Source organism: Lolium perenne, chromosome 3 (genome assembly GCF_019359855.2).
Source record: "Lolium perenne isolate Kyuss_39 chromosome 3, Kyuss_2.0, whole genome shotgun sequence".
Taxonomy (NCBI): domain Eukaryota; kingdom Viridiplantae; phylum Streptophyta; class Magnoliopsida; order Poales; family Poaceae; genus Lolium; species Lolium perenne.
In genome coordinates, this window is record NC_067246.2 from 232008879 (window position 1) to 232020756 (window position 11878).

Here is an 11878-nt window from a genome sequence, read left to right on the forward strand (position 1 = left end):
AATCCAGTTTGGGGATTCCCCGTGTTGGACGCAGATCATTCTTGGAAGAAAACCGTATCATGTCAGTTGATGGGGGCGCCGCGCCGATGGGAGGAGCACGTAGCATATCTTTGTGGTGGCGTGAAAGGGGCGCCCTCGTTCCGTCTCTCTCCCTGGTTTACTGGTTAGGTTTGGTGTGTAGCGCAGGGGCAGCGTATAGTACTGAGGTGTGGTGTGGTGGGCAGTTGGGCGACGGCCGCTGCCGCTGGTCGTTTCGCTGCCTTGAACCGGAGCTAGCCACGGGGGCGACTGACTGGTGATCAGTTCGAGGCGCGGCGCGGCCGCAAGGTGTGGCTGGGAGACGCCGCGCCGCGTGGACGGCGAAAAGAAAGAGTATCATGAGGAGGAGCCCTCTCTCCATTTAAAAGCGTGTTTGTGTGGCTCGCTGCTCGCCTCTACTCTGCTCCTCTCGCCATTCTCTCTCTCTTTCTCTCTCAAGCACAGTCACACGCTCGTCTTCCGTCGCTGCCCGCCCGCCCGCCCGCGCCTTCAGATCCTTATCTCCTTCCCGCTCTCTGCTCTGGGGGCATTTGCTGCCTGCGTGGATGGGGTCTGGGAAACAGCAGCGGGTGGAGCTGGATTCCGCAGACACCCGGACGTGATCCGGCCATGGGGTAGACCCACTGCTCCCATGGACGGCTCCCGTGCTGCTGCCGCTGCCGCTCCTCCTGGCGGCGGCGGGCGGACGTGGGGCGACGGCGAAGGAGGAGGACGGGCCGCCGAGGAAGACGAGGGCGGAGAGGTGAGCCTGCGGGAGTGGCTGGACCGCCCGGGCCGCGCGGTGGAGGCGCCCGAGTGCCTGCACGTCTTCCGCCAGGTCGCCGAGGCCGTCTCCGTCGCGCACGCGCAGGGCGTCGCCGTCGGCAGCGCGCGCCCCTCATGCTTCGTCGTCTCCCCGCCCTTCGCCCGCGTCGCCTTCATCGAGTCCGCCTCCGGATCAGACGCCTCGGGCTCCGACGCGTCAGAGGAGGACGGCGCAGACCACCACGACGCCGACGACGACGCACAGCCGCCGCGCCGACCTAATAACAACAACGGCGCCGCCCAGGCCCGGGACGGCCACCACAAGGGCTTCCCGCTCAAGACCGTGCTGGCCATGGAGCTCAACTGGTACACGAGCCCGGAGGAGGCCGACGACGGCCCGGGCGGCGCGACATTCGCATCCGACGTCTACCGATTAGGCGTGCTCCTCTTCGAGGTGCGCTGCCCGGCCGCCTGCCCGCCACACATCAAAACTTCCCTTGTTATTATTATTACTTCCGCCGTGATTATTGCCATTGTTGCTAATTAACCTTCTTCTACCACGCCTACAGCTCTTCTGCAGCTTCGAAACCTTGGAGGAGAAGATGCGGGCCATGGCCAACCTGCGCTACCGCGTGCTCCCGCCGCAGCTGCTGCTCAGGTGGCCCAAGGAAGCTTCCTTCTGCCAGCTCATGATGCATCCCGTACCGGACACACGACCCAAGATGAGGTGCGTCATGTCATGTGTGCCATTTTTTACAACAAGTAATGCAAAAGTACCGCCCAGAACAGGGTTGCTTGTTTCACATTGGGCAACACCAACTATTTTACTAAGTACTACATGTGTTTCGATTTTCGTTGGCATGGACTACTCTTCTCTTGATAGCAATGGTTTCAGGATAATAAAATACCAAAAAGAAGAAACCATATGGTCTCGGTTGAACAATACTTGTTGAAATTTCATCTTTGGATTGAGTGTAATAATAAGTAGCACCCGACTCCTGCACTTACACGGATACGCCTTTCGTGCTGCTTTTGTGAATTTCACTTTCATTGTCGTAATCACTGATGGTTTCTTGTTACTACTCCTTAATACATCTTATAGAAATCTTATGGTGCATATTACTCGAAATACTGTCACTAGGGGTACAACTTGTTCATGAAATCGCCAGGTTTTTTTTTTTTTTGGGGTTGGGGCGCGTATTTACTGCTCTGGTGAATGTCTAAAGAAGCCATGAGTATACAACACCACACCATGGCCACGGCCGGGACCAAAAAGAGTAACAAAAATAAGCAAAAACAGAACTCTAACAAAGCAAAAAGAAGAAAGTAAATTGGAGCCATGGCTGTAGGCAGAGCCAAGAGCGAGGGCGAGTCAGGTGGACGTGCATGCAGGTCCTCATTTATCTTGCTCGAGCTTGAGATGATGTACCGCCTATTTAAGAAAATATGGTTTCTAAAGCTATATACAATACCAATAGGTCAACTTATAACTCGTTAGAATCTCTTCCCAATTCCTTTTCTGAATGAGGTTGTACCTCCATTTTGACTGCTGATGGCCTGTTTTTTTTCTCTCTTTTTGTTCGGCAGTGAGGTGCTACAAAGTGAGTTCCTTAATCAATCAAGGAATAGTCTGGAAGAGCGTGAGGCAGCACTTCGGTTACGTGAAGAGATAGAAGAACAAGAACTGCTGTTGGATTTTCTTCTCCAGTTGCAGAAAAGAAAGCAGGATATAGCAGACAATTTGCAGGACACTGTTGCCTTCCTCTCTTCTGACATCAATGAGGCAGTCCACCAGCAGTCAGCTCTCGGCCAGTGCGGAAACTTCTCGATTGAGTTGGATAAAGAGGTATCCTCTGGAACTGTTGAGGATCAGAGTGACTGTGGATCCAGAAAGCGTTTCAGGCCTGAACTGCTTGCTGTTGATATGGAGGAACACAATCGTAGTATGGAAGAATGTTCCAGGACAGTGCCATCATCTGTGGTCATCCAAGAAAGTGTGTTGTCAAAAAGCTCCAGGTTAATGAAAAACTTCAAAAGACTTGAAACAGCATATTTTGCAACAAGGTCCAAGTTTTCAAGTCAAGTTGGCAATCCAGTAAGTAGTCGTCATCAAGTTGTCAAGAGGACTACCGGGTCAGCTGTTGGGACCGAGGGTAGTTCAATAGATGATTTTGCTTTGGAAGGGCATTCTGGTAGAAGGCAAAGAGGTTGGATGAACTCTTTTCTTGAAGGGTTGTGCAGGTACCTGTCGTTCAGTCAGTTGAAAGTTCGGGCTGAACTGAAGCAATGTGATCTGCTGAACTCATCAAATTTAGTATGCTCTGTAGGCTTTGACCGGGATAAGGAGTTTTTTGCAACTGCTGGTGTAAATAAGAAGATAAAAGTGTTTGAATATAATATGATCGTAAATGAGCACCGTGACATTCACTATCCTGTGGTTGAGATGCCTAATAGATCAAAACTAAGTTGTATTTGCTGGAACAGTTACATGAAGAGTCATATAGCATCTAGTGACTTTGATGGTCTTGTACAGGTATGTTCCTTTGAGGATTGGTTTTCTTTCAGTTTTGCATTTGAGTATGACCGTAATATGAACCACACTGTGAGGAGTATCCCTTTTTTTTTTCAGGTTTGGGATGTTACTAGGAGCCAAGTTTTTGTTGAAATGAGGGAGCATGAGAGGCGTGTTTGGTCAGTAGACTTCTCACTTGCAGATCCAACCAAATTGGTTAGTGGGAGTGATGATGGTTCAGTGAAGCTGTGGAGTATGAATCAGGCAATTCTATTCTTACACCTGCTGTATGTCAGCTTTTGAATTACGATAATGTGGTTATCGAATTTGTTTGTGATGGTAATAATTTTGCGCTACCTTGAAGTAACATTTTCCCATGGAACTCTGCAGGCTGGGAGTGTTGGCACTATCAGAACAAGAGCAAATGTCTGCTCTGTACAATTTCAACCTGATTCCGCTCGCTCCATTGCAATTGGCTCAGCAGATCACAAGATTTACTGCTATGATCTTCGCAACATACGAGCCCCTTACTGTACACTAGTTGGACACACAAAAACTGTGAGCTATGTTAAGTATTTAGATGCATCAACCATAGTATCTGGTTCCACTGACAACTCGTTGAAGCTTTGGGACTTGTCTATGAATCAAGGAAGGATAATTGACAATCCAATTCAGACATATACAGGGCATACAAATACAAAGGTTAGATGTCCTACATAGTTTTTTTTTTGTGACCGTTTGTTCTAAAAATGGTATTATGAAGTTCAACCATTATCACTCTAGTTTTTTTGTTTGAGCCCTTAATTGTGCCCTACCTATCTTATTTCCTACCTTAAGTCTGCTGTTTAAATTAGTTTTCTTGCACCTACCCATATGTTAGTCGGCAAATTTAGTAGCACCTAAGTTTCATCATGTCATCATGACCTTGCTTCAAACAACAATTATTTTCTTCTTATGCAAGAGTATTGTTTGACGACCGAGATTAAATCTATCTTATTTCCTTCTTTAAATACATTTTTATCATATTCCCACTTAATGAAACAATACTATTCTGGATAACTAATTTACTTATTCCCGTTGACCAGAATTTTGTTGGCCTTTCCATTTCTGATGGGTATATCGCTACTGGGTCAGAAACAAATGAGGTATGCATTCTAAGGTGGCACCAACTTCTTTTTTCTGAATTCTGAATGTACACTTCTACTGAGAACCAACCAAGCTATATGCCAGTGAAAGGGGGCGTTATGTGCTCTAGCTGGCCTAGGTTTGGTCCCTGTTGGACGATTAAACCAATGTTTTCACCCTTCTGCTTAAGAATACACCCAGGGTCCTCTCCCCTGACTGACCTCTCATTTTCATTGTACGGTTCTACCAGCCTATATACACTGCATTCATGAGATTGAGTAATTCTACATTATTTTTCTATTAGTAATCACTTTATGTGGAGACAAAAGGAAATCAAAGTTCAATATAAATGCTAATACAGACAAATATTGCATTATGGCTGAGGGAGAGATAAGATTGATGCTAAGTTCTATGCTGCATTTGCTGTTTACAAAGAATGATTGTTATTTTGTGGCAAGGTTGCTTAGCAACCTCAAATTCTCAAAATGAAAAAAAAGGCTGAACAACGGAGAAGATATACTTCCATGCCCTATACACTAGTCATTGAGGAGATAACATGCATGACAATGAAGTTTATGTGAAAGTTGTAGTCATAATTATTTTTTGTTGACAATTTCATACTTGTTTGCAGTTGTTTTTTCTCTTGGTTTTGTTTTGGTTAAAAAGCCTAACTTTCCCTTCTATCACACCATACAACAGGTTTTTGTCTACCACAAAGCATTTCCGATGCCCGTCCTCGCGTACAAGTTCAACGTTACAGACCCAATATCAGGCCAGGAGATCGATGATCAATCACAGTTCATCTCATGTGTGTGTTGGAGAGGGCAGTCTTCAACACTTCTTTCTGCTAATTCTAGTGGAAACATTAAGGTCTTACAAATGGACTGACCCTGTACGAGAGTGTAGCTGCCTGGTTTCGAGTAGAAATGGACTGACTTCAGTGACTTGTTACCAGGGAACGGGTATGTCTTGCTATTTTGCCGCTTCAATGCAGAAGCGGGGGAACATGGAATTAGTAGGGTGGTAGAGGAGAGGTTAGCTGTATCAAGAGTTAGCGTAGGACTACAGGTTAGCGTCATAGCAAATGTAGCATAAATAGGGAAAATGTTTGAGATGTTGGGGTGGCCAAAAGGTTTTGTACATCATTGGTTTGAGGTATACTTGTATAGGCAATCAATCCAAGTTTTTAGCTGCTGCGGTTGTTGCGGTTCCTTCTGTTTTACTTCCTCACTTGGCCTATTTTTTTACCCGTTCAAAAGCAAAAGAGAAAGCAAAGAATACAAGGGTCAGCTAACAGAACTGTAGGTATTGCTGCAGTCATTCTGATAATTGGGTCTTGAATCTTGATAACTGGTTTTGCTCTATAGATGGCATGTCAATGTGCTTCCATCCTTCCAGAGTCGACCCTCATTGTGAAAGATGACCATTCCTTGTCCCGATTTCAGAGCTAACCTCCGAAATTTTGAATAGCTACATGAGACGCCCATCTCAAGTTCTCAACTAGTGAGAACCTAAAATGGTCAAAAAAAATGCAAGGCAAGCCAGTTTTCAAACCATTGCTTTGACGCCGTATTGCCAGCCAAGAAGATTGGAAGCACATAATTATGGCATTAGAGAAACACTGGCCAAAGTAATATTGAAACCACCACCACTCCCATGTCGGAGAAAATTGCAAAAATAAAAATAACATACAATTGCCTACTGGCTAGGGTTTTCAAAACACAACACAATTCAAAAAATTCCCAAAAACCATCTGGTGGCCATCTAATTTTCGCAAAAAGCACACACCAATCACTCAGTTTAGCTCGTTTGACGGTATCCAGACATGCCCACTATCAGGCTGACGTGGCAAATACATAACGGTTAAAGGAGACACACTTAAAATGGTTTTATATTCCAGGCCTTTTTGTAAAATGACAAGTTAAATGGTGTTGCCAAAACTAAGCAGTGGCGACTGGCGAAGGACGGAAATAACTTGGGCTAGGATGAACTCTGAAAAAGTGATGCAAAGAACAAAATAGTCCAAAGACATTAACGATATACTACCTCAATCCCAAGGTTTAAGGCTTATATTTCTTAGAAAAGTCAAAGCAAGTAAAAGTTTGACTAATTTTTTAGAATAATCTGTCAATAAATATGATATTTTGTAGATTGTACATGAAAATATATTTCATTATCTATCTAATAATATTAATCTTGTATTTTGTATGTTAATGATTTTTGATAAAAACTTGGTTAAATTTGACATAGTTTGACTTTCTAAAAAAATAAATAGGCCTTTAGACTTGGGATGAAGGTAGTATATGATAAAAATACAATCACTTATACAATAAAAATGGAAATATATTTAACTATAAGTAGAATCTACAAAGATACCAATGATGCCAGCTCAATGGCAAAGCTCTACCTTTATAAAAAATATCTTTAGTAATTTTATGGATCAAGACTTTTGAATATCTCTTGGTCGGTTTGCAACTCACTCTTGATGATAAGATTTGTCGCTCAGAAATTGCGTTTAATTGTTATCTTCGCCACTGCAAAAAGGAACGCTAACTTAGTGAGGTATGAGGTTGGAGAAATATGATATGCCTTTCAAAAATCAAGAAATCTCTTAAGTCTCTAATTCTCCGTGTATAGTAAGAGATTTACCAAACCTCGGTAAGAAAAACAATATGATTCACATTGAACCTAGAAAATGAGTCTTGTTTTTTATACGTAGTCTTTGTTTTTGGTTCGAGGTCACTTTTGCGCAGTATTCACTAAAACAAGCATAACTTTCATACGAAATCCATTTGCAACGTATGACCATACAAATTGTTCAATATAAACATATGCATCTTAATGTATTCACCAAAAATCAAGATAGGACAGTTGCAACACCTTGCTCTAAGGGGAGATTCGCCCCTGAAACTAAGTACTATATAAGTAAGTTTTGTATGTTTCATGGATCCATTTATTAAAAGCTTACCTACTTTTATGATTACGTTGCCGGCATATGTTGCTAGAAAGCCTTATAAATCCTAAAAATGAGGACCGTAAAAAAAACCCAACTCCGATAAAGCATTATATGGTTTCCACTTTAATATAGATTGATGTACAAAGGTTGAAGGACATTTCATTGGTCATCATAATATTTTATTTTCGTATGTTATGATGTTTGTTAACCTTAGGATCAACAAAGATGTTGGAATTGGTCTCACTGTATAACAAAATGTGACAGAAAACAGGGGGTGGTATTGGTAAACCACCCCCTTATCTTGTTGGTGCCTGACGGGCACCAAAAAACCACCACAAGTTTCGGTCACGTCTCTCTAGTGCCTGAAAAAAAAGAGTATAAGCGTCTCCAACGATTTTTGGCGTGCCCCGGACATTTTATCATCCCAGTCGCACGCTCCAAATGTTCTTTATGTCCAGCGCGATCTTATATAATGTCCGGCGTCCCGAGTCCGTCCCCGCTCCACAGGGAACACTTCGGGAATGCCAAACAGAGCGAGAAGCAGCCCGGGAAGTGACGGATCCAGCGCGTCATTGACACACGAATATGTTGTCCTTCAAACGCGGCATGAAAACCCAAACGCTAAATCCAGAGTGTTCTGGGAAACACGACTGGAATGCTCTAAGGTGTCTCAAGTGTGAATTGACGAACGGTACCCAACTACATAAAAAGCGCTAGAAGAGGTGAAGGTCGTCTCCACCGCCGGCCATCAGAGCATCTCCAACAGGCGCGCAAAATTTTGGCGCGCTATACCTCCCTTCCGACCTGCCGGACGCGCTAAAATGCAGCGTGTGCGCGCGCTGTAAAATTGGACCTCCTTCGGACACGCCAAAATACAGCGCGCGCAGCCACGCGAACGTCTAGTTTAATCGTATATCGTTTGAAACGGATCAAACAAATCAAATAAATTACGAAAATTTAACTGAAAATTACGAAATATATTAAAAATTCAACAAATACCAACATGTTATTTAAACTAAACTAATCTAATCTCCTCGGAGTCCTCCCACTCGAAGTCCGACGATCCGGTAGTCGGAGTCGTGCCGGAGACCGGAGTGGTCGTCCACTCAAAGGAGGAGGAGGAGGTGGGCATGTTCGTCGACGGTCCGACGCCTCTCTTCTTCTCCTCTGCCCTCTTCGCCCTCCTCGCCGCCTTCTCCGCCCTCCACGCCGCCTTCTCCGCCCTCTCCGCCTTCCTCGCCGCCGACTCAGCGCGGTGCCTGGCGCGGTCGGCCTTCTTCTTCGCCGCCGCCTTCGCCTTGTGCTCCTTCTAAATGCTTCCATGGCGGCGACGTCCTCCGGGAACGCGCGCGCCCACTCGAGGCGCATGCACTTGTCCTGCTCCGCCATGCGCAGGCGCTGCTCGAGCTCGGGGGCGCGCCGCCGCTGCTCGGTCGTGACGACCGGCGATGGCGGCGCGAGCATCTCCGCCTGCTCGCGCGTCCAAACGTCGTTGAAGTTCATTTGGCGGCGGGGCCAGCCGAGGCGCTAGGCGACGGCGTCGTAGGCCCGCGCCGCCTCGTGCGCGGTGTCGACGGTTCCGAGCCGAATCCGCTCCTCGCCGGAGCGGATCTCCGCGTCGGCGGCCGCTCGGCCGCGCGCGGACGCCGTGGTAGCCGGAGGCGGAGCGGCGGCGCAGAGGCATCTTGCCGGCGGAGGCGGAGCGTCGGCGCGGGAGGTAGACACGTGGTGGAGAGTGGGAGAGAGAGACGGGGGTGGAGACACGCGGAAACTTCAGCGGTTGGTGTGTGCGCGTCGCTTCGCCTTTATAGCGCGCGCGGCAGCCGACGCGGCAACTTTCCCGCGCGGGATGGTGCAAAAGCGCGGGCGCAACAAAGATTTTACCGCGTGCGCCTTTTTTCCGCGTCCGCTAAGGGTTCGCGCGGGCGCCCACGCGCGCCAAACTGGCGTTTTTTTGCCGCTCTTGCGTTTTGTCGCGCCTGTTGGAGATGCTCTCAGTAAGGTCGGGCCGAGGGCGTCCAGTACGTCTGCACCCTCCAGCTGCTAGCGTTGCATTAGAGCATTTCCAACAGGCGCTGTAAAAGTCCCGCGCGGCAAAAAAACCATCGGTTTGCCGCGCGCGGGCGCTGCCGCGCTGCTCCAGCGGAGGCGGGAAAAAGGCGCGCGCTAAAGTTTTTGCCGCCCGCGCGCTTTCGCGCTATCCCTCGCGGGAAACTTGCCGCGTGTGCTGCCGCGCGCGCTATAAACTCGCCATGCACGAAAGCGGCCAACTTCCATCCCTCCCACGCGTCCGTCTCTCTCCCCGCCTCTCTCCCTCCCGTGCCGCTCTGCCTCCGGCCGTTCCGCCTCCGCGCGACTCCGTCGTCGTCCCCTCCGCCCGCGCGAAGATGCCTCCGCGCCGGCGCCTGCCTCCGGCTACCACGGCGTTCGGGCGCGGCTGAGCGGCCGATTCAACGCGGAAATCCGTTCCGGCGAGGAGCAGATCCACCTCGGCACGTTCGACACGGCGCACGAGGCGGCGTGGGCGTACGATGCCGTCGCCTGGCGGCTGGGCCGCTCCCGCCGCGCAATGAACTTCCACGACGTGTTCACGCAGGAGCAGGCGGAGATGCTCACGCTGCCGCCGCCGGTGATCACGCGGGAGCAGCAGCGCCGACAGCGGCAGCTGGAGCAGCGCCTCCTCATCACCGAGCGCGATGAGGCGCTGCGCCTTGAATGGGCGCGCCGCTTCCCCGAGGACGTCGCCGCAATGGAGGCCTTCTACGCGAAGAAGGAGCAGAAGGAGGAGGAGAAGGCGGCGGCGAAGGCAAAGAAAAAAGCTAGCCGCGACAAGTGCCGCGTCGAGTCCGCGGCGAGGAAGACGGCGAGGGCCGAGAAGGCGGCGAGGAAGGAGGAGCAAAAGAAGAACGGCGCAGGGCCGTCGACCATCGTCCTCTCCTCCTCCTCCTCCTCCTTCGAGCGGGCGTACGACGCCGGTGTCGGAGACGACTCCGAGCAGCTCCGACTTCGACTGGGAGTCGGACGAGTAGTTATTTGTATTTTCGTTCTATATGTCGCATTGTATCGTTGAACTTTTAAAATATATTCGTATTTTCATCAAATTTTCATAGTTTGTTTGATTTAAATTTTCAAAAAAACAGTCGGATTAGCAGTTTGTGCCGCGCGCTGTGTAAAATAGAGCCTCTGCTGGAGGTGCGTTTTTTTGCACAGCAACGCACGCTGCAAAATAGAGCCTCTGCCGGGGGCAAATTCGCTATCACGCACACCAGCAGTATACATCGCACCGAATCGCCGACTGGAGATGCTCTTAGAGCATCTCCACTCGTCCCCCCGACAAGGCCCCCGAGCGACGTTTTTTCCATCCGGACGGCGAAATTCGGCCCAGTCACGCCCCCGGTTCCTCGTTTTCGTCCGGATTTGGCCCTTCATCCATCCGGCGAGCCCACGCCATCCCCGGCCCCCCGGGGCGCACTCGGGGACTCCGGACGAGTGAAAAGCGGGGAAGGGCCCGATCTGTCGGTGACTCGACGCACGAACCCCACCGCCACGTCGCTCAAAATCTCCCCCACCCCTCGTATCTCTCTCGCCGCCGGCACCACCCCGCCGGCTTGTTGCCCAGATTCCGCCGCCTTTCGACGACGGCCTATCTGGCTGCTCTTCCGCCGGCCTGTTCTCCGACTTTGGCCGGCTCCTCGTCGCTCGCGGCTCGGGTTGCCTCGACCACGCCCGTCAGGTGTTCGTCCATTTGCCTCGCCGGCCATGGACTCGGACGAAGAGGAGGAGCAGATGTTCGTCGAGCTTATGCAAGAAGAGATGGCAGCAGCCGCCCAAGACGACGAGCACATGATGATCCTCGGTTGTTTGGCAAGCATGTACGCCGGACTGGCAACCAGGTCGCCGGAAGTGCAAGCCGAGACAACGAATGGAGGGCTACTGCATGTTGTACGCCGACTACTTCGCCGACAATCCATTGCACGGTGAGAGTGTTTTCCGGCGTCGTTTCAGGATGAGCAGAAAGCTATTTGTTTGAAATATGTCAAATGGTCGAGGTTGGGGGTTTCCTGCCGGGGGGACGGCTGGAACTTCGGCGCTCCCCACGCCAAATCTTCCTCCAATCCGGACGAAAATTTCGCCGGATTTGGACATGGGGAGCGCCAACGAGTGGGGATGCTCTTACCTTCTTCGCCGGCCTTTCATGCATCGAGCAGGCAGGGGCCTCCGACCAAGTATTCTAATCACGAGGTTAGGTACTAATGTTACTTACCTAAAGTAATTAAGTCTAACAAGCTGTAGATAGAACAGTCGGGTAAAAATAGCTGGTGTTTGCGACGGGCAATATCAACATCACATCACCACTATCACCACTACTATTAAAAGGGAGAGAGGGTGGTGATCCAACCCATCTTAGCCGTACATGATTGTCATTAACGCTCAAGATTACTCCTGGCGGAACATTGTCCGTCCATCGAACCGAACCGGGAACCCACGATGCCACGAGCGGA

General features: G+C 49.4%; 1 protein-coding gene across 2 annotated transcripts; it reads left to right on the top strand.

Moving 5' to 3' along the window:
- Window positions 1–294: 294 nt before the first annotated feature.
- LOC127343654 (protein SPA1-RELATED 4) lies at window positions 295–5621 on the top strand. Of its 2 annotated transcripts, XM_051369819.1 has the most exons (7): window positions 295–1237; window positions 1353–1510; window positions 2371–3316; window positions 3413–3559; window positions 3686–3997; window positions 4381–4440; window positions 5120–5621. In XM_051369819.1, exons 1-7 carry the CDS (start codon window positions 671–673, stop codon window positions 5306–5308), a joined length of 2379 nt encoding a protein of 792 aa, XP_051225779.1. In that variant the 5' UTR covers window positions 295–670; the 3' UTR covers window positions 5309–5621. The 2 variants fall into 2 exon arrangements, with proteins under 2 accessions (XP_051225779.1, XP_051225780.1); XM_051369820.2 differs by lacking the exons at window positions 4381–4440; window positions 5120–5621 and having other exon boundaries at window positions 434–1237; window positions 3413–3582; window positions 3686–3977.
- Window positions 5622–11878: the final 6257 nt, after the last annotated feature.

Coding starts and splice junctions, on each gene's coding strand:
- LOC127343654 (XM_051369819.1), top strand. CDS start 671: ATGGACGGCTCCCGTGCTGCTGCCGCTGCCGCTCCTCCTGGCGGCGGC. Junction 3,317..3,412: donor ACTTTGATGGTCTTGTACAG/GTATGTTCCTTT, acceptor TTTTTTTTTCAG/GTTTGGGATGTTACTAGGAG. Junction 3,560..3,685: donor AGCTGTGGAGTATGAATCAG/GCAATTCTATTC, acceptor GGAACTCTGCAG/GCTGGGAGTGTTGGCACTAT.